A 22,750-nucleotide genomic window follows, 5' to 3' on the forward strand; every position below is an offset into this window, starting at 1 on the left:
GAAGAGTAAGGACTAATATTTACATAACACAGACCCTGTTTCCTTTTTTTTGTCACTTGAGATTAAACCATGTGATGAAATGTGAATGAGCGCAGTGTTATGGCTAGGAAGAAGTAGACAGATAGCGGAGATAAACGTCATAAACATGGAGGCAAAGAGAAGGAAACCAGTGACAGTGAGGGTGTTTGTTTGATGCCTGGCCTGTGGGCACGGCACCTTCCCTCCTCGCCTGGAGCGTGTCTGGCTTCCCGTCTGGCTTTTACAGGAGAGCAGACAGATTACTTGCAAGGGTTGAGACGGTTCAGTGAGCTGAAGGTACTAGGTGTCATGGCAGCATGAGGGGGGAGGGAACCATATCCTTTTACAGTCTGGAAATAAAGCAGGCCAGCGGCGGTGGAATGGCCCCACGTCTGTCATCTTATTGGGTCATAACATGACGAGGCCACCAGCAGCAGCACTTTGTGTGGAGGTCCAGCACCAGACTGTGGCAGGCAGGGTGGTCATTAAAATAAGAGGGGTATTTTATTCCCATTCATTTACGTGTTATTGAATTAACCCCTCTGACTGTAATCTGAAGTTGGTTGGCTTAGCTTTGTATAAAGATGGGAAAACAGCTGGCCCGACCCTGTCCGAGTGGGTTCCCTAAAAACACGGTGTTTCACTTGGGGTCAGGACCTTACACATTGTGCATATGGGTTGAATAAGCTAGCAAAACAGTGACCAAAACGTTGCGTATTGACCTATTTTTTCTTTACCTAAACCCTGAGGTTTTGGGAGGGGGGACAAGCTGTCTGTATATATACAACATAAAATATTTCTAATTCAGTTAGGGATTTTTTTCCTAATGTAGTATTCAGCGTTTACTGTTTTATGTTCTTAACTTCAGATAGCAGTAGTAGCAGTACAGATGAAAACGTTGCAAGAGATATGCTTTCCTTCATCTGGAAGGTTGGTAACTGACAATTCTGTTCCTTCTGATTCGAGGTACAAGGAAGTATTTTGGTCACAGCAAGAGTAATTTCGAAGACAGAAAGATCATCTTGGGCTTCAATTGAAGCTTATGAACTTTGAAGTTTTTTTTTTACATACATGTGAAACAGTGATTTTTAACAAAATGTTCTGAAAATCAGAGTTTTTGAAGATGTGGGTAATATTTCAAAATACAATGGCAGCAAGCTCCTAAATCCTCTTTTGCTACTTTCCCATAAGTTTCAGGAGACTCTCTGCCAAGTTCATGCTCGTAAGACTATTTATGCAATTGTAGTACCTTTAAATGTGCATTGACATCATGTAGCCAAAAGCATCTTTAAAAAAAGGGGCGGGAGTGGTTGTTATCATCTTGTGGTGGCCAAAGGTATCAGCTAACACAAAATAAAAGTGGAAAAAAGGGAACAAAAAACATCCTGAGGGCTGGACCTGGCTCCTGGCCTAATATGATTTTTACCAGACTTCTCAAGTTGACTATTGTAACGTATCACTGGAATATATAACGAAATAATGCTAAAATATATTGACATATAGATTAAGACTAAATTATGTCCAGCAACACAAATCTAGTCAGATTATTGGTTTTCCAAGGTTTAGAAATACAAGTAGCCCATATTTTGCGACTCAGCCCAACTCCTCATTTTTTTTATTAAACCAAAATATTTCAGGATTTTAGTTCATTTGCCTCTCTTAATCAGTTTAGTTCAGTTCAAGCACCAAAACGTCATGTTCAGACTTATTTAGACTGAAATAAAACATCAATGTTGACTTTGTTCTTCGATATGTCTTTGGTTTGCCGTGTGACATGAACAGTGATCTCCTTCATGAAAGGCAGATTGGCCTAGATCACAGTGTGCCCAAGTGTGCACCATTGCCACCTGCAATATGTTTCTTGGCTAGGTGCAGTGACCTCCTGGAGTCTCAGCTGGTTGCTGGCAACCTCAATGGTAATGTTGCATTTTGTAGAGATAAAAACAAGACAAAATGTGTTCATTTGTGAGACTAAGCGATGGGGGTAGGTTTTGTAGACTTTCTGTCCAGCTGTTTCCTCCAGTTTCTGGTCTTTATGCTAAGCTAAGTTAACCAGCTGCTGTCTATATATATCCTATTTACCATACAGAAATAAGAGTGGCATCAATCTTGTGATCGAAACCTTGACAAGAAAGCAACCAAGCTTACCGCCCAAAACAGACAATTCCTTTTATGATATGGCTCGGTAGATATCAAGCTGTGGAACTGAGGAAAACAACAAACAGCTGGAGTTAAAGAGAACAAAGGAATCTGTCTGTAATGAGCGTCGCTTTCATCCAGCCGGGGGAATACACCACAGACTGGCCGAGATTAGACATCCTTCCTGCAGCATTTTTCATGGTGACTCCTGGGATTTAAGGATCGGAAAACATGCAAGTGATGTACAAAGGGAACAGCTCAAGGTGCATCGCCCCTTGCCCCCGCATATCATCTGGAGACAACCGAAATAACCCATGCAAATCTAAAAACACACAAACATGAACCCTTTCCCCTTTAAACAGAGGAGGCCATCACTGTGACGAGAGTCGCAGTATTCCAGGAATGTCCTGATCCGTCAGGGCCGGGATGCCTTAGGGAAGAGACTGGGAATGCTTACCCCCCCTTACACGCACTTTTCTTTAACATTAACACGCACACATATGAGAGGATGATTCATATGACAGGCCTTATTCACAGTGAGAGCAGATTACTCCTGACCTCATGTTTTCACAGGTATGATGTATATTCTCAATTACACTGTTCCCTTTCATCTTCACTCATCCTGTCCTGTCTTTGTCCCGTCGACTCCACCATTTAAAAACTTTCACATGCTATCCAGTGATTATGATGTATCTTAGCCACTGGCAAAGCTACCTGTAATATCATACACCCATTTTTTTTCTTGACACATCTCTATGAGGTGATGTCATCGTTAAAGTTTAAAGAAAATGGCGTGCAGCAGGATGATTATTGGGGTCAAGGGTTGTGTGACCCCTCAGGTGCAGGGCTGTTGTCTGTCTGAGGAGGCAGGTAAAGCGTGCTTAATGAGTGGCAGTTAGAAATAAGTACTGATGTGTGGCAGGAATGCAACACAAAGAACTACTTGTCGGTCAGCACCTGGTTGGTTCTTAGAACTATTTGAATGTTACTTTTATTGTTTTCGACCAATGTCTTTCTTAATCTGATGACAAGGAGCTTCATTCATGATTGGTCCTTAATGAGTGATGTAGAGAAAAAGTAATTCTGATCAGTGGAAAAATATGCATTGATTAGTTTCTTGGAAATAAAAATATCCATATCTATAAGGTAGCCTCTCATTTTGTGTTCATTTAAAGCAAAGTAATGTAAAAGTAAAAGCTTGGTTTATTAACATTTCCTGAAATACGTCGGCTTTAAAATATAGATTTTATATTGAGATTGTTTTCAGATTCTGTCTACTTTAGAAAACTGATTTCAGGAGTTATGGTGGGAGGGGTCTGGGAAGAAACAAGAAGTGGGCGGGGCTAGCGTCTTTATGTTCCCAAATGTCAGTGAACGCCCCACAACAAGTTGAACCCTGAAGTGCGTGGGATGGAATAATTCACGGATAATGACTGCAGAGCTGTCAGATAATACGAGTTAATTCCAGAGACATTTCTACACCATAACAAACAGAAACACGCTCACGTTACAGTGTGTTGTGCGTTTGTGTATCTGCTTCGCGACCGTTGGAGAGTAATTGTTTTATATGGAAAGGCAACATGTTGGTTTATTCACGCGTGAGCATTAGAGCAAGCTGTTGAGGGCGCGTGCCTTCTTCTGTGGAATTTACAACAGGTGACTCTATGTAGAAGTAGTGTTAGAACAACTCCTTCACTATGAGACTGTGGACTTTACTTGTCTTCATCCCTGTTTGCGCATCCTCTCCTGTTCCAGCCGGTGAGTTTGAACTTGTGTGACTGAGATTTTTCCGCACGCGCTTTCTATAAAGTTACATGAACAAACCAAACATTGCTATTGTGGAGAGATGTTTATCCACGTGCCTTACAGCGCACATTTTGCACACATTTCAAGAAACGGTTTAGAAAGCGGGAATCTTAGTTACATTGTCTATTGAGAATACAAAGTAGATTATAACTGCAAATGTTCTGTTTCTAACATTTCTCTTACCAGAAACGTCTAAACACAAAGCTCCACAAGCTGAAAGTCGCTGCTCCGGACGAGCTTGCAACCCCCGCATGGGCAACCTGGCCCAGGGCAGAGTGCTGAGCACCCAGTCGGTGTGTGGTTCCAACTCCTCGGAGCCTTTCTGCTTTTACAAAGAGACTTCTGCCTCCCGCAGCAGGGGGTCCTGCCGGGCAGCAAAATGCAGCAAGTGCAACTCCGCCGTCCCCAGCCAGGCGCACCCTCCTTCCGCCATGAGCGACTCTCCTTTCCGCTACCCGGACACTTGGTGGCAGTCTGCGGAGGCGGTGAAGGAGGAGACGCTCCAGCTCGACCTGGAGACAGCGTTTTTCCTCACGCACCTCATCCTCGTGTTCCGCTCCCCCCGCCCCGCTGTCATGGTGCTCGAGCGCTCCCAGGACCATGGGCACACCTGGAAGGCCCTCAGGTACTTTGCCCGAGACTGCGAGGAGGTGTTTGGCCTGGCAGAGGGGACGCCAGGCCTGGAGAGTGGAGCCACCTGCACCTCAAAGTATTCAGGAGCTTTGCCGTGTACCAGAGGAGAGGTGAGTGCACGGGCTGGTCCAAAAATGTTTACATGGGGTGGCAAAGGAACCGGAAGTGAATTCCACAATGGATTTATTTGATTACAAACTACTTATGCTAAAAAAAAAAATTACATTATATAACAACTAAAACATGACTAAAAAGGTATATTACCTAATTGGAATATACAGTATATCAGCAAAGCAAACATACCGGGAGGTAGCATTATCAAGCTAGCTGTCCCTCCATGCCCCTCTGTACATCCACCCATGGGTGTTGTGTCTGGTATTATGAGATGTAACACCTTTCAGATCAATGTGCATCTGGATCTATGTATATATATTCCGGATATCTTCTTTGAAATGACGGAATTTAACACCTCATTTATATTGTTTCTGGTTTTTATACAGATTTATATCCTAATGTTGCAAATGCAGGCAAAGAGCAATATATAAGCCATATATAACAGAACTTGAAAGTCAATTAAATGATATGATCATTCTGTCATAATTTCATTCAATAGAATTCACTCCCGGCCCTAATCCTCACTTTGTTAAACCTTTATTATACACTGATATGATAATGAGTTGTTCAGAGGAGGCTTTGAAGGACAAAACAAAGTTTACATTATTAAATTATTATATCATCTCTGACATCTGAGAGTGACCACATCAAAACACTCTCCCCCTCTCTTCACAGCGACAACACTCACCATCTGCTCTGCTCTTGTTGTCCATGTATTGGCAGCAGGATGCTCTATAAGCTGATATCACACAACACACTGAGCAAACAGTTGACCAGGCTTTGTAAACTGATCTCCTCTGATCAGCTGGGAGACCCTTTTTTGTCAGGCCAGCTTTCTGAGCCGCAAACTGCTTCGACATGCACGGCCTGAATATCAATGTTCACTCTTTCCCTCTGATGTTCCCTCAAAGCGTTTTTTTTCTTCTCTGACCTGCTGCATCATCACAGGGAGGTCTGAGCCAGTTAGCCCGCTATGTTTAATTCATGAGCTGACCGTCCATTCACACAGATATAACTGTGAATAAACGGTGTAAAACAGACCCGAATAGGCTCAGACCACGTTGGGAGGTTCTGGCTGAACGTCTGAATGAATATATGGCTTTGACTGAGCTCATAATTGCAGTGTATTTGTTTCAAGTATGTGTCTTGTTACAGTACGTCAGCTATCTGTGTAAGCCCCTCACTCTTTATATAATTATAGTCTCAAGAGTTTCAGCAATAAAAAAACACTTCAAACATATGTTTTGTTTAAACTCTCTGTGTGCAGTATATGGCCACCATAAGTGAATGTCTTATTATAGGTCAGAAATAGCTTAATTGTCAGGTGCAGTGGGGTAGACGGTAGCTCAGTCTGTAGGGACTTGGCTTGGGAAGCGTGGGGGTAGCAGGTCCAAGTCCCGGTACGGACCAAGCAGGGAATTGGGGCTGGTGGCTGGAGAGGTGCCAGTTCCTTTCCTGGGCAGTGTTGAGGCGTCCTTGAGCAAAGCACCGAATCCCCCAATGCTCGGGGTGCATGTCCATGTGCAGCCCCCTCACTCTGACATCTCTCCCTTAATGCATGCCCATCGGATCCCATTTGTGCATGTCCTCGGGCCTTTGTGTGTGTAGCATGTTTGTAAAAACAAAGTGTTCTTTGTCTGTTTACATCTGCACAGTACCAATAAACCTATAAATATATCCCTTATGAAACAGCATTTAGTCTCACACAATGCAAGATGTATTAAATATGGATTGTAGACGATAACAATGAACTCAGTTAAGCTTACATGTGGGCTGTTGGAAATAATGTTAAGATAAGACAAGATAGAACTTTCTTAATCCCGAAGGAAATTATAGTGCCAGATAGCTCCAACAATACAGTACAAATGATGCTGTACATCAGTTAAGAGTCTAATTAATTTAGTTAGAAAGATGTTGAAGGACATTTTGGAGATTGTACACTAACACTGAACTGCTATGATGTTTTGACTGAAAAGTAAAATGGATGTATTAATTTGAATGCTTGTCAAGATTAAAGTTTTAAGTCCTAGAATTTATTAACTCATGCTTCCTACTTTCAGTCTTATTTCCATATAAATCCTAATCCTTGTTGCGTCTTGCAAAAGTATTCATCCCTGATTTTATTATGCGGTGAAATACAGGCAGAGAGGGTGTATCTGACCAACACTGAAACAAACTGAATGAGGTAGAGGCTTGTCTGATATCTTAGAAAAGCAGCGGTTTGACGAGCATGAAAGGGGAACCAGATTGAAGCCTGAAGAAAAAAGAGAAACAGACACAGTGTATGTTTCAGTCTTGGTCTATCAGTGTCTCTAATTTCCATTTTCTCACTTGTTTGAGAGGCTTTTTAAAGCTGACAACACATTTTAAAGAGATTTTTTTTGTATGTCGTCCCTCCAGGTGATCTATCGAGCCTTGTCGCCCTGGAACTCCGTGGACCCGTACGGACCTGCAGCCCAGGACCAGCTCATGATCACCAACCTGAGGGTGCGCCTCCTGCAGCACCAGCCGTGCCCCTGCCAGGCCAAACAGCCTGCCGTCGCCAGCCTCCCCACGCAGCATTATGCCATCTATGATTTTATCGTGAAAGGCAGCTGCCTTTGCAACGGACATGCTGAGCACTGTGTGCCAGCAACGGGCTACAAACCCAGCCTACAGAAGACCAACAACATTGTGAGTGAATTTGAGCTTGTTTTATGTACACACAGCTTTCAGGTGCACAATGATCTGACATGGAAAAGCTGGTGCACAGTTTTGTCTGTTGTGAAAACTTACTGAGATGTTTTTGCTCCATTTTGTCTTCTTTTTTTAATTGTTTACACGGTGAGGAGTAGAAGGTTTGTGGTTTTGTTCCCACCGCTCCCTCGTTACTCAGCTGTTTGCTGGTATGTGCTGCTGAAGCTGAACAGTGAAGTGCAGTGAAGACTGGATATTAGGCAACAGCTTTACCTACCATTACAGGGATTTAAGGAGGTGGAAACCCTAATTATGGTATTCAGCATAATGCTTAAGTCTCTGTCATTGTATTGTCTTTACTGTAAATGGAGAATAGAAGCAATTGTTTAACTCTGAGAGGGTGTAGACCAGAGGTGTAACCACTGTGATTGTGCATGTAGATGTTGGTATGTTGCCATGCTTAAGTGGTATTTACCAACATCACATGTGGGTGCTCGGCTGCTGGAAATCAGCATCCAAGTTCACGCTGACGCACCGTCTACAGACTACAATTTTATTTAAGTGGATCATTTTTAAATCCAAGCTGGATTTTCAGAAAGCCAAATTGTTTTTAAAATGATCACCACACCCTTATTTACACCAATAGGCTAAGCCTTTATTTAAGCCTCAAAAAACATGTGGTTTCCCTCATTTGCAGTGATGTTGAGATACAGAAAAATGCAGGATTAAACGAATCAAATCATACAATTCTCTGCGAAAACAAGTGCACACTAAGATCAAGTGATTTGAGGTCATCAGATGAGGTCATGACAAAGAGGTGGTTAATTATACAACCTGTGCAGGGGGATAAACCTCTTGAAACAATGAACAGTTCAAGAAGGATACAATTAAGTCTCTGTCAAAAATATATGAATCAACAATGTTAGCATAAATCCAGATACAACAAATTTCCGACTAATTTCCCGTCTGTGCTGTTTGCCCGGCAGGTCCATGGCAAGTGTGTCTGCAGACATAACACAGCCGGTGACCACTGCGAGCGCTGCGCTCCTCTCTACAATGACCGGCCCTGGCAGGCTGCCAACGGCATCACAGGGACGCCGCATGAGTGCCAGAGTGAGTGATGGGGCAAGAGAGTCAAATGCAGAGTAGGACACACAGCGTGTAGACTTATCTCCAGAATGAATTCAGCCTCATAAATCACATGTAACCTTTAGACGCTCGTGCCTGATGGATCACAGGGGCAGTTCCTCTTTTTTATGTCAGCTGCTGTGTGAGTTGTCACTGTTATCACTTAAGGCCTCTTATGTCCAACATTTCACACTCTGACTCTGTTTCGTCTAAACCTAGAGTGCAAGTGTAACGGTCACGCCAAGAGCTGCCACTTCAGTCGTGGATTGTGGCTCGCGACGGGACGGCGGAGCGGAGGCGTGTGTGATGACTGCCGCCACAGCACGGAGGGCCGTCACTGCCAGAACTGTAAGAAGGGCTTCTTCAGAGACACGAGCCGTCCGAAAACCGCCCCTGACTCCTGCAGACGTAAGGCCCTTACTCTCCTTTTATTCTGAGCGTAGCTTCTTTAGTCGATAAACTATACCTCTGTGTGTGTGTGGATGCCAGCAGGGAATTCCAATTAAGAAGGAAAGCCTTTGATATATTGAGTACAGCTAGTGAGATCAGAATTTTTTTTACCCTCCCGATTGATCTTCTTGATAAGGTATTTCCCCCAGCACCCTTCTGAGTCTCTGCGCTGCCAGTGATGAGAAAGTGAGATGACTGTAGCTCGCTCCTTAGCGGGAATGACGGAGACTGTTTTGGAATGTGACTGTAATTGCAAACAATGGAGGAATTTCCCATGGACCATGCGAGCGCATTTTTCCCATTCTTGCCCTTTGCCCCCGCCAGGCATGCTACAGCATTTTTAAGACCAAACATGCCGTTTTTGGAAACGGATGAAGAGAGTCTGTAACAAAAAGTCCATCTGTCATCACAGAGGAGCATCGGGCTGCCGCTCTGACAGCGGAGAGAGAGAGAGAGAGTGATTTACTGTTTGTTTTTGCTGCAGCTGCTTCGAGCATGTCGAGTACAAACTCCCAGCTTGTCGCTTGTTACAGGAGGATGATAAAACACGTTTAACTTTCATATTGCCACGGGAGTTCTCCGTGTAAAAAATGTGCTTGCTCGTGCCTTCACAAGTGTGTTTGTCCTCAGCATACACGCAGGTTCATAATGTACGCCGAGTGCTCTGCCAGAAAAGGTCACCCGTCTTTTGGCTTACAAACAGAAATGTTAACATGCGCTGCTCTTGTTCTGTCTCCTCTGCAGCCTGTTCCTGCCACCCTGTAGGCTCTGTGCTCTCAGGTGGGAACCCTCTCTGTAACCCCAGCAGTGGGGAGTGCGCTTGTAAGCCCGGTGTCGGAGGCCCCCGCTGTGACAGCTGCATGCTGGGATACTGGGGGCTTCATGAATACGGCTGCCGTCCATGTGACTGCACAGGGGATTGTGACCCCTACACCGGCGACTGCGTCTCTGGGTGAGAGCCAGGACTTTATACCATATCCATATGTATGTGTGCTTAAAGTGATGCATGGTGTAGAGACAGAGTGCATTCTGGGTGATTAACACTGAGCCCCTGACTGGTTTTACCTCTGCGGCACAGCTCGGATGTGGAGGTCTTCTATACAGCCGCTGGTCACATGGGACTCAGCAGCAATAATAGTGAGATGGCACTCTTTAGGGTAGAGGAGCTTTTCTCTGCACTGCACCACTCTGGTGAGTCACAGGTCATATTACTCTTAACACCCTGCACTCTCATCAAGCCACTTCAATACACGCAGCTGTTTTGACCTTTCAATTACTTCATCATGAGGAAGTGATTAACGCGAGTCTTATTCATAATGTTTCTTATTTTGCAGAGAAATGTGAGTGTGTGGAGGTAACGCTCGGCAGCCCTAAACTCTTCTGTGCTGCAGAGTATGACTACGGTAAGTGCTGGTGGACAAAGTTTTTGTTCTTAAGGCCATCATGTGTTTCCTTGAGGCTCATCAAATGGGTAAAATGCATTATCTCTCTCTTATAACGTGCCTAGGCTGATTTTTTTGACATTTTTAGAACTTGTTAATATCCATGTTTACTTCCTTTACATTCAGCAGTCGTAGCTTTGCTCGCACATTTACTTGCCGTGTTCCTGCTACCAGGAGATCAGTAGATTTGTATGAAAACGTTAGAGGTGATGTTTATCTCATCAACTGCATCCTCTTGCTTATGTGCCAGAAAAATAAATGCAAAAATTACACAAACAAAACGTTTACTACTACTTTCCACTGGTTGTCAAAGTGCTAGTGAAATTTTGTTTTGCACTCCCCAAGTTTTGAGAAAAATAATGGTCAAAATCTGTTCAGCAGAGGCCAAGACATGTGCACTTTTAGTCTGTACCATGGCTCAAACTGCATCCTACAATTCCCATGTTGCACTTTTTATTACTTTTCATTTCTCCCTGTCTATTTAAGGCCCTTATTTTCTTTGGATTGGACCCTTGTTTCGGGCCATAGAGGACATAATACAACTGCCTTAAGGGGCCATATCTTTTAAATGGATGTTCTCATATTTACCATGGGTTTCACATTTTGGGGTGTTTATTGTTCACAGTGAAAAACTGCATAATTCAGTGTTTTTCCAGAATTACATTTTTAAAAAGGTAGCCTCTTAAGAAACCTGTGCACACCTGAATTGTGACAGGTGTGTCGGAGGGAGGTGCAGTCTTGGAACAAAAGGTGAAAAACAGGTTAAAAATCAGGTTATATAACCTGATGAAGGTCGGTACGACCGAAACGTTGATGATATCAAATAAATATAATCAGCAACAAGCGAGACAGTGTGCGGGAGTTTTTCACCTATTGTTTCAAATAGGTCGCCTCTGAAACGAGCCGTTCAGCAAAGCTGCAGGTTTCTACGTAGAACCTTGCTTTCGCTGAAATCGACCAATCGTCATTCACCGTCATTCACCTCAGGCGGCCTTCTTGCACTAGCTTGTAGTCAAGTCATCATCAGGATTTCAGCTTACCATTCCGATACCTCCCGGCGATTCTGGCTCGTATAACGTATGGCCGAATAACCGATCCTATAGCAGCCATGTTTTCTACAACTTTGGAGTGACAGTGCAGCCGCTCCCCCAGGTGGGATTGCACACGTGGGGGAGGGGCTACTCGGTCACTCCAAATACTGTCAGCCAATCGTGGCTAAGGTCTGACCTTTGAATGGCAAAAATATGTATACAAGTTTTAAAACGAAACAAACTTTACCAACAGGATTCAAAGGCACATTAGAATAATAGAAAATTGATTGCATAGCTAAAATATGTCCCCTTTGAAATGCTAAGAGTAATTCTCCTCCTGACCAGTCAACTGATTTGGATCGGTAAAAACACATATGGTGCAAAAGATTAAAAGTTGGGGCGCTGGTTTAGCTCAGTTGGGAGAGCAGGCACCCCATATACAGAGGCTACAGCCCTCTTCGCACTGATCACAGGCTCGACTCCTGATCCGCTGGGCATTTAGTGCATGTCACCCCCCACTTTCTACTCCCAACATTTCCCAACATGTCCTATAAATAAAGGCAAAAAGCTTATTAGTTGAAGGTCATACTGATGATTGTATTTTGTACTTAATTGCTGCTAATTCATTGAATGCCTGGTTGTGTTGCCTTGCAGTGCTGGTGGTGAGGGTGATGTCAGCCCACGATAAAGGCTCCCATGCAGAGGTTGAGGTCAAGGTCAAGAAGGTCTTTCACCAGAGCCCTCAGATGAAGCTCCAGAAGGGAACCGTCACCCTTTACCCAGAGTCCTGGACCACACAGGGCTGTACCTGTCCCATCCTCAACCCAGGTCAGCTTCCAATGAGAAACTTTATCGCTCCCGATGCAGCAGCTTATAATCAGCCAGCTCTCGAGTGAACAAACTGCCAGCTTTGTGCTGAATAGAGGATCTTTGTCGCTGCTCACAGAGGCTTGAGTGTGTGCCAACGTCCTGGCATCACTCATTTAAAACGGGCATTTACAGCTTAGAGATTAAAGCCACCTCTCGTTTATGAGACTTTTTCACTTCCAACACTTTCCCAATAATCATTTCTGGCAACTTCCATTCAAGCCAGCCACAGCAGCACAGTATTTAACCGGTTTATTATGGTTATATAATGATGTGCGTTCTTTTTACATAAGCTTCTCTATTCAGTGTCTTCCTCCAGCGCTGTGTATTTTAGTGACATTTCTAAATAGACTTAATACTCAATAAGTCCTATGTTCTCCTCTTTCTCCTCTAGGATCTGAGTACGTCGTGGCCGGTCATGAGGACTGGAGGACGGGCCGGCTGATCGTCAACACAAAGAGCCTGGTTAAACCCTGGAAGCCGAGCCTGGGACGCAAACTCCTCCACATCTTAAGAAAAGACTGCGGTCACTGGTAGAGCATCGCCAAGATCCGCGATGAGGAGGAGGAGGAGGAAGACAATAAACAGAGGGACTGTTGGAATCAGGCATTGCTTGGACGCTGTAATGAAAGCTAAACCTCATGCCTGCTGCAGGAATATCACTGTTTCTCTTCCTGCCAAAGTGGACTCGACAGTTCTAAGAGACTATCTACGACACTGCAAAGCTGCGGTGGTTGATTACCTTTTGTAGAAATAAGCACAAACTGTTAGCAGAGACCTCACTAGAGCTACAGTCACTTAAAGTTCCAGTTATGAGACTTGAATCCGGACAAGGACGAACTTTATGCGTGACTTTCATTAATGTGTTACTGTTTGAAATGCCTCAGCTCATAACTCTTTCCAGGTTATTTATAAACCATCAAGGAATGGGTGTTAAATGCTCAATTATCTTTTATTTCCTGGCTGTCAAAGTTGATGAGCCAAAATACACTCACATCCTGCTGTATCTATTTCATTTAAGAGCTGTTTATTTCTTGCAAAGGCGCAGACTGAATCATCCTTGTCTTCTCACAGATATTGGAGATAAATCATGAATGAGTCAAAGTCGGAATGTGTGTGCGTGTGTGTGTGTGTGTGTGTGTGCATATGCTTGATGTCCTTGGCAGGGAGTGTGGGACTGTGCAGGTCAGAACAAGAAACCCCGGGATGAGAGAGGAGGATGAAAAAAACATTAAAGGAATCAGGAGGGCTAATCTGAGCCGCTCCGCTCTCCCCGGCACACACTCGCCTGCTCGCTGTCTGACAAGAGCAAAACACACACCGCTCTAACCTCTCTGGAGTGTGTGGAGTGCACGCGAGCGGCTAAAACACTCGGGATTGACTGTTCTCTTACAGCTGGTTCGGTTTCAAGACAGGATCATTGTCGGTGTTGTCAGACTTGATTCTGTGAGGATTTTCTGCTGTCCTCGTACGACCTGCTTCTATAAGAGGACGGTCTGAGTCTGACCCTGTGGGAGTGTGTGTGTGTGTTTGAGAGAGAAAGGAAGCACAAACTCTGAACATATGCTTCTCTTTTTGGCCGTTGACTCCTGCTGCCCCAAAATAAATACGTATTAAAAGCCCGGGTGCTCACTGACATCACAGATCAGATACAGAGTCCGTGGGCCAGTTTTTGAGCCGGGCTCAGTTAAGAATAGTCCGGGTCCGCTGTCTCCAAGGAGAAGGACAAACTCTGCGAGAAGACATGATGCATTCCTCAACTGTGACATCACCGCCCCGTGTCCTTGTCCCAAAGACTTTACCAAAATAAGAGAGAATGGGCCGGATTTTTTTTTCCTTGTAAAGGACAAAGCGGTGATTTAGGGTGCAAGAATGTCCTGTGCTGTCAGTGTGATATGTAAAGCTCTTCCTGTGTGTCCTGTATGTTCTTTTCTAATCTAAACTGCTCTAACTACATGTCACCGTGCTCGTTCTTAATGCTTATGGGAAACATCGATTTCATTCCACGGTGCCATTATGCTGAGGCACGAGGCTATGAATAGCCCGATGTGTCGTACTGTAACGTCTTCACTTGTGGAGGAGCCTGACTGATGTGTGACCCGTGTTTAAGTACCGCCCTCCTTTGGTAAAAGGAGAGAAATGCACCCCTACATCATCAGTTAGCGGTCATGTAAGTGCTGAGCTCTTAAGTCTTTATAAATATAAATACACAGCAAACAAAGCAAGATTTATAACAATTTATTTCTTATAAAACTGCCTCAAATTAAAATAGAGCAAAGAAATATAGAAATATAAATATTTCATTGCACTTATTTCTCCTCTCAAGGTCTTAACAAGGCAATAAAGCAGAGCATTGCTAGGCAAGCTCTTCGCCAAAATCTTTTTTGCATGATCCTTTTGCATATATTTCTTTTGCATATTTCCTAAAAGCAGCACATAAATATATCGTACTAAAATGACAACACTACATTAAGATATGTCTTTTGATTATTGGCTTGATCCTTTTGGAAAAAAACACTATTAAGCTACTGCCATGACACTAGTCTTTTGCTCTTGCTAAAAGAATCACCTAAAGGTACTGAAGCAGTGGAAATGTAGGTCAGAGAAATATTGCATAAGTTGCTATCAGTCTGCAGAGGTTTGTTGTCTCAGAGCTGTCATGCTCCTCCTGGTGTCGCCTCGAGTTACGGCGCATGCTCAGTAGTCGTCCCCCCGGCTCACAACCTCCTTGCAGGTGGGCCTGAGTAGGATGGTGTGCTCGTACTGGGCCGTGTAGCTGCCCTTGATGTCGCAGAGAGGCGGGTACGGGTCAATGATGCCAAGGTCGCACAGGTTCTTCAACGCCATCAGGTACTTGCTCTCGCCAAGGCGGTCCAGCCAGCGGCGGCAGAATGCCAGAGTGCCAAAGTTCTCATTGATCACGTTCAGCAGATGTTTAGCCCTTGGAAGTCTGCAGTATAGACGACATGGAGGCAGCAAGTGGAGACATTTTAACTAACACGCAGACATGAGTTGCTTTTGTTAGGATTGATCTGCAGAATATGAGGAGCAAATCAGCCTCTAGTTAAGCTTCTGAATCAGTTTTTACAATGAAGGAATACAATGGAAACAGCAGAGCTCACCTTATCGGTACGTGTCCAACATTGAAGTTTTTCATGTAATGCGAGCACTCCATGTCATCGTGCACGGCACCTCTTCCTGTGCTGCCAAATGTCTCAATGGCATATGCTTCACCTTCCTGAAAGGCAGCACAAAAAGACACCGTTTTATTTTATGTTGATGTAAAATATAAAATATTATGTACTAGAGAAAGTCATGGCATCAAACTGTATGTGAACACCTCTATGAAGGGCTGCGTGTGTTTGATGTTATTGAAAGGACACAAACACTCCAGAGGGACTGAGAGTAAATTTAACAAAAAGCTCAGGATGCCAGCGGCTGACATATTCATGTGCAGTCTATTAAGGACAGTAGTGTCCTTTCTGGAGCGGCGCCTCGTGCGAGTTGATTAGCCGAGTTTCATTGGCTTCTTGTGTCTCTATCAGCGCGCGGCTGTTGTTAGAGTCCCTGTGGTATTAGCTGATAACACTGCGACACCCTCTCTCGCTGCACCGATAATCAGTCAAAGTGCTAGCAGCCCCGTCGCACGCCCAGCTGCCACTCCAGCCGTGCGCTCTCTGATCACAAAGAGGGTAATGGCCCCGTTACACCAACACACTTCAGCTAAAAATACAACACGCAAATCTGCCTCATCAGCAGCACCCCCCCTCACCCCACCTCTCACTCAGGTGAAAAGCTCGACGCAGCAACTTGCCAATTAAATTGCTCAGTTCTGTCCAAATACAGTCATGTGCTGCAGCTGTGCGGGTGTGAGGAAGCCATTGATCTCTGTGTTTTCAGCAGGAATGTAAGACAGTGCAAAGCCATGTTTCTCCTCCTGTGAAGCCGCAGCCCGTTAATGAACTCTGGAAACCCACAATTCAGTGCTTTTTCTGCCGAAACGAGGAGCCGGAGAGTTTGAACACGTGTTGCTCTCGATGCGGCTGGTAATTCCATTAAAAGGTGTAATTAAAGTGCTGACGAGGGTGACTAAGATGCTGTTAGAGCGCTCACTTGGAACACTTCTCCACACCCCGTCGTAACCCTAACCAGCAGCGTGTTCTTCCAATTACACTCAAGAATTAAAAAGGGTTTATTTATACGCAAGGTCGAGCAGCTAATAAAGGTTTAATTTCAGACTCTCTGGTAAAATGAGGCTGCAGTGTTGTTTTCCTGCTCCACAATCTGCTCACATCCACATTTGGGTGAAATAATATTTAAAGCTGAGTCGATGCAGCTGCACAAACCTCCATCCTCGTGGCCTCTCCTCCTTTCACAATAGGGACCGTCTTCCCTGAGTGTATCCTGTACTGTCCGATGGAGTGGCCGTTGAGATTCCTGATTGGCTTCACTGTAAAGACAACAGAGGTAAACAGGAAGTAGCACTGCGCCTGTGCACGGAGAGAAGAAGATTAATGACCTCACATTACCTTGATATGTTTTCCCATCTATCTCCACTTCATAAGACTCCATGACCTCCTGAATGGTCTCACCAACATCGCACAGGCGCACATCAATCCCTGCAAACTGGGGCAGAGATTGTTTACACTCACATCAGTATACAGCATCACATTTCTCACTAACAGACAGTCTGGATACGAGGGAGGGTTTGTCACCTATTTTGTGATGTACTTAAAGGGCCAGTTTTCCCGATTTTCAACCTCAGTCCTATCATGCTATTATGGGGAGCTAGTGCCATTATGGTAGGAAAAAATGCTATTTCGTTCTGGGAACTTTGGAGGACGCTATCCGCTTCTCCAATGGGCCCTGGAAAACCTCCGCCAGATGGCGCGTTTTACGTATTCTGGGGAGCTTGCTAAACTACACTTCCTCTCTCTAGGACGCCCGCCTCTGATGTCATGTCTCGTTCAAAATCGTCAGGTTTGAAATGTAGACTGCAGACCTGAAGATTTTTTAGACAATCCACCGGTATATTCTCGTCGTATTTTGGATTCTGTACCGCTCTGAGCCGTCGCCTGCAGCGATGAATGTCCTTGACTGGAAAACGGTAGTATTTCTCTCCAGCGTCTCTCGCTGGGCCGTTCCTCGAGCTGTTTGTACAACTTTCTCCACAGCTATGGCACCAATTTCAAATATTATTGCTTCTATCGATCACAGAGAACACCAGCTTTGACTGACAGCGGCTTTTTCCAGATTGTTCCTTTAATCTATAAGCTTTAAAGTAACTTAACTTACGGACGTGCTGCTAATAGATAGAAAGAACCAGAGGTACAAAAGCTATTGGTTACATTTTTGTATTTAAACTCTCAAGCCTCCTGATCATTTGAGTTGCACTTTAAGTTATTTCTTTAAAACATAATAACTCAATAATTGTCAGTGTCATGACATGTTTTTATGCTTTGTGTGTGTGTGTGTGTGTGTGTGTAAAGGTCACTTATCAAAGCTAAGGGGTCCACTGGTTTTAAAACATATAGCTCATCTCTTCTGTGTGTTTCCTCTTTTCTTCATGTTTGCCCTTTAGGCTTAAATTTGTGCACATATCCAGCCCATAAAATTCTCTATTTTGTATTCACTAAGGTTCTTAGTCTCATTAATACAAATTCATCATCACTTTATAATGACCTTACTTTAATATTGATCTTAATATATTCTTCTTTCGAGGTTTTATAATCATAATAAATTGCAATCCAGATATGATACTACCTTAATGCCGGTGTTAGTTGCATCTCTCACAGCCTCCAGCAGCCTGTCAAACTTTGGATTGAAGGTGACGGTGAAGGCACAGTCTATAATTCGACCTGAAAGACCAAAAAAGTTTGGTTATGCATAACATTTTCTGTCCTTTCTTACTTACTCAGGCTTTTGTATTCCCAGAGGAACAGAGGCCACGGACAGAAGCCCTCCATCAGTTCCTGTGAGGTGATTATTTCACAGAAATATTCAGCCTGTATTAATCTTTAAAAAGTGGAACTTAATTAACTTACAAGACCAGTTTATTCCAGGCAGTAGGAATTAAAATGTAATCATAAATTTCACCGTCTCCTAATAAATGCCAAGAGTGAAATGGCACAGCATAACTCCAGAAAGCATTTAAAAAGTTATTAGCGAGCTCTGACCGTTGATGTGTGTTCCAAAGTCGATCTTGCAGATGTCGTCGTAGCGCAGCACAGTGGGGTCTCCTGCGTTGGGGGTGTAGTGGGCGGCACAGTGGTTGATGGAGCAGCCGGTGGGGAAGGCCAGGCCTGCCTTCAGGCCGTTCTCTTTGATGAGCCTCCTGGAGCAGTCCTCCAGCTTCTCACTGCCAGAAGCAGAAAGCAGCACGAGGGACAAAGGATGACAGAAACAATGAGTCTGTTTTCAGGGCAGATTTGGCGTCCAGAAGAGGATGAAACCACAAAGCAGCTCTGCTTTCTTTCATCATTTAAACCAGTCTCTTGCTGGGACAAAGAAATGCTGAAGTCGTATCAATTTCAGATTCGTGTGAGCTCATGTCGGTGTGAGCAGCAATGATAAAAGTCAGGGAAAAGGGGCTCAAGGACAATATTTCAGTGCACGTCTCACCAGATGTCAATCATGGTCATCCCTGGTTGGATCCAGCTCCTGACGTAGGAGCGGACCTGCCGATGCGCCTCGGCCGCCTGCCTGAAATCGCTCCACATCTCCTCGTTGGCCCTGTCCAGCGCCCGCTTCTCTTCGCTGGTGGTCCGCCACGCTGCACTGCGCCTGGCAGGAGGGAGACAGGCACACCGCAGAGAGGAGGCACTCATTATTTTCTCATTATGCAAATGTTTGCTGTGAGGATATGACACTCTCTTGTAGGAACACAGCACAGGTGAAAGTGCTGTTGATACTTTTCAACTGAAGCCAAATCTGACAAAACGGATTTATTTACACCACACGGTAAACACCGCAGCTCATTACGTTGTCCAACATGAAGAGAGACCTGAATAAAAACTAAGCCTGTCACACAGAGGAAGACTACTGCTGAGTGTGAGGGACGATGTGGAGGTCACACACCCGTCTTTCGATGGTGGATATTCACACTCCTCTCCCTTTGGAAAGTCTCCGCTGGGATAGAGCTCACAAATAGGGACTGAGGGAGGGTCAGTCTGTCCCTTCACTGTGGCCCAGATAGAGAGGAGGAGAAGCAGAGGAAAGAAAACACAAGTTATCCTCCTGATGTTAAAGACATTAATATTTTAACTCAGCTAGAGAATGCAGTGCAGCTCCTGACTTACAGATCTAATTAAGTTAGACACCCTTGAGTAAAAGAAACTCATTGAATTACAATATAGAGCACTCAAAGTATCATAGAGTGAGTTATAATTACATAAAGACAGCACAGTTTGAGTTCAATTCCCTCCCTAAACACAGTAACACTCGGTTCTTCTGCTGCATTACTGAGATGTGATTGTGATAAGTATGATGGCGTTTACTTTGTGCTGTCTGCTGGACGTGTAAGGTCCTGGTGCATTTTGTTCTACACCTCTGTGTCAGCGCTGCATTATGTAACCAACATGACACTAATTAACCCAGTCAAACTGCACAGGCTGTATTAAACGGATGATTTAAGGTGATTCCGAGGCACTCAATTTAGTGTTCAAATTCAAACACAAAACTAAGTATGTAAAGAAAATGTCATGGGTTGTAATTTGTCTCTGTGGATGCAGAGAGTAATCTGTTGTAGGCTGTAAAAGGTGCGTTTGCTGCACCAAGAAAAAGGAATGCCTTACATCCTTTCTTCTTTTTCTTCTTCTTCTTCTTTTTTCCAGCTGAGTTCTCTCCCTCTTCTCCATCTGTTGAAAGCATCATTAGTTTCAATACAGTTTGCAAAGTGAGAAATATCGACAGCACTGGAGGCTTGGGCACGATTCCCAGTGTGCTACTGAAAATCAGATATCACATTGCAGATATGACAGGCTGAATTCCGCCGTGCGCTTTCAGGGTAGCTTAAAGTTCAACACAGTCACCACTGCAGAAGATGATGGTGGTGGTGGTGGTGAGGAGTTACCTTCTTCTCCATCCTCCTCCTTCTCTTTGTCCTCCAGCGTTTGCTGCTCCAACTGTTTTGTCACATCACCAACACCTCCGGCTTCTCCATCCCCCTCAGCCTCGTTTGTCCCTGCTGCAAAGTCACACACCCTCGTGCATGCATGTGCAGGTGAACACGCACATGCACGCACGCAAAGACACACACATACACACACAAGCAGAGTGAGTAAATTATCTGAGGTGGAGAGAGTCATTTCAAGAAAGTGCACCATCCACTGTGGTCTCAACTTGGCAGAGTGTGTGCATAATTTCTTTCTATACCTTAGGAGTCAATATCCTCAAGGGCATATGTACCATGCAGCATTATGACATTTAGCCCTTCAAAGACACAGCTGTGTGGTCCACAATTAACTTAAGACAGCTTCAACAACTCAGCCTTTTTTGGGGCTTTTATTTTCAACATTTTGAGGCAGTAAGGCTGCAATTATCCTGATGTTATTTTTTTTGCATGAGTGGCTGTCATCTTATCTCACTAAAACTGTTCATACTTCCATTACATAATTTCATGCAGCTTAGGGGGATTTATAGGATAGAACATATTTAATCTGGAGTAAAACTACATTTTTATTCCACTCATGTCTTCAAATGAAAGCTTTCAATCAGTTTTGATGTCTGTTTTTGTAAGACTGTCCCGTTTCCAGATGAGCCCCCTCAGGTGCAGCGGCAGAGTTGGGACATCTGGACGGGAATATCCTCTGACAGGTTGAAAAGTCTCCTGTCCCGCATATTTCTACCGCTCGTGCTCGATCTCGAGTGACACTAGAGGAGACAATTTAACGCTATTTTTCCTCAACGCTTCTCTGATCGTAAAGTGATGCCTCTTACCTTGTGCGGTGGTCTTATTCCTCTTCTTCTTTCTTCTCTTCTTCTTCACTGATTCTGACGCGTCTGCATCCTCTCGCTCCTCGTTCAAGTCGTCCCCATTAAGAAGTTGAGGCTGCACTTCATGCTGTAGCTGTAGCTCCGCCATGATCAGCGACTGAGAGGTGAAGTGACGCATAAGCTGCTGGGAGCCTCCAGTGGTCAGAGCAGAAAAGTGTGCTGGAGGAAGCTGAGCCAATAATGAGCTATTAGGCGATCTCTGTGTAACGACTTGACCCGAGGAGAGGAAGACGATCCTCCTCTCTCTTTTTGAGCAGGAAAACTTTAAACTCTAAACAGATATTTTTCTTCATTTGAGGACAAACTGTAACAGTAGAGCAGCACAATCCCACTGCACTCTCTCTGTGCGTGCTTGTGTTGCCTTCATGTCCTGATACACGGCCTGTAAAAGCTGCATTGAATGCTGGAATCATCACTTTCACTGAACATCCAGTCACTGAGTGAGTCTCCGGTTACCTGTCGCACACCTGTGACTGCAGTTAAACTTGTGTGTCACTCCTCCTTGTGTGTTACTTTAGTCCCAAACTATCCACACTGTATTATTGTGAGTAATTTTTTGTTGTGTATTAGTTCGCATTCATATATGATGCAGATCTGTAACGGTCCATATCGCGAGTGTTTACAGACGGGAGTATAGAACTGTGTAACCCAGCAACAAGCCCAACACACTGATCGGACAGGGGCATGTAAACACAGGGAAAGGGGAAATTTAAAGCACAAAGCTTTGGTTTTGTTGATATTTTGTTGCTAGTACGTTTTCTGGGTTTTTTCTCTAAATGTGCGGAGTTTTTAGAAGAAGTACAACTGGATTTTATCAAAGGAAATAATGACCTCTCCATCCAGGATTGCTCCTTTGTATTTCTTTGATCAGGTTAGCGAATGATTCGTGATGCTTACTGTAGTGTAGGCATGCACGATATTATCGGCACATTATCGGTATCTGCAGATTATGGCTTGAAAATGACATATTGACATTGGCAGATATGTCACTTTTCTGCTGTTAAAACAACTTTAATTATGCCTAAATGCTCGATGATTCCCTAAAAATGCTTGAGGTAATGCTACGACATTAACTCTGTGCGAGTGTGCATGGCCAAGAGTAGGCATGATACCAATTCCACTACAGGGGAGACTTGATGTTCTCTGCAATTAGGTGGAAAAAAATTAGCCTAATATATCTAAATCTGCAAAAACGGTTGGAAAATATCGGCATATCGGTAAAAAGGGTTGGAAAATATTGGCATCTCGGATATCGGCAAAAAATCCAACATCGTGCATCCCTATTGTAGTGTAAAAGAAACAGGAGGGCATTAACTAATAATGTAATTTACCACTTTGTAGCCAACAAAACGAACCCAAATTAAAGGAACACGAAGCAATATTCTGCATTTTGTTAATGAAGAGGTGCAATTGGAAGATAATTTGCAAAGGTAATTCTAATTTTTTACTGCT

The 22,750-nt window shown here is 44.1% G+C and overlaps 2 protein-coding genes across 3 annotated transcripts; one reads left to right on the forward strand and one right to left on the reverse strand.

Annotated features, from left to right (window-relative positions):
* The first annotated feature begins 3,854 nt into the window (after positions 1–3,854).
* Positions 3,855–14,188, forward strand: LOC138613065 (netrin-4-like). Its single transcript, XM_069686641.1, has 10 exons — positions 3,855–3,915; positions 4,150–4,706; positions 7,111–7,383; positions 8,373–8,499; positions 8,734–8,922; positions 9,709–9,916; positions 10,043–10,155; positions 10,299–10,367; positions 12,092–12,265; positions 12,699–14,188. Exons 1-10 carry the CDS (start codon positions 3,855–3,857, stop codon positions 12,839–12,841), a joined length of 1,914 nt encoding a protein of 637 aa, XP_069542742.1. The 3' UTR covers positions 12,842–14,188.
* A 437-nt stretch (positions 14,189–14,625) lies between these two features.
* On the reverse strand, positions 14,626–21,416 carry LOC138613061 (methionine aminopeptidase 2-like). 2 transcript variants are annotated; one of them, XM_069686636.1, is made up of 11 exons: positions 21,242–21,416; positions 20,376–20,489; positions 20,098–20,160; positions 19,382–19,484; positions 18,926–19,087; positions 18,481–18,662; positions 18,068–18,162; positions 16,834–16,930; positions 16,651–16,754; positions 15,427–15,542; positions 14,626–15,254 (listed from the first exon to the last, which is right to left on the reverse strand). In XM_069686636.1, the coding sequence occupies exons 1-11, from the start codon at positions 21,414–21,416 to the stop codon at positions 15,002–15,004; spliced, it is 1,464 nt and encodes a 487-aa protein (XP_069542737.1). In that variant the 3' UTR covers positions 14,626–15,001. The 2 variants fall into 2 exon arrangements, with proteins under 2 accessions (XP_069542737.1, XP_069542738.1); XM_069686637.1 differs by having other exon boundaries at positions 18,926–19,081; positions 21,242–21,386.
* Positions 21,417–22,750: the final 1,334 nt, after the last annotated feature.

The sequence above is a fragment of the Semicossyphus pulcher genome, unplaced genomic scaffold (genome assembly GCF_022749685.1).
Source record: "Semicossyphus pulcher isolate SPU_LCO1_2020_fin unplaced genomic scaffold, fSemPul1.0.p SCAF_8, whole genome shotgun sequence".
Lineage (NCBI taxonomy): Eukaryota > Metazoa > Chordata > Actinopteri > Labriformes > Labridae > Semicossyphus > Semicossyphus pulcher.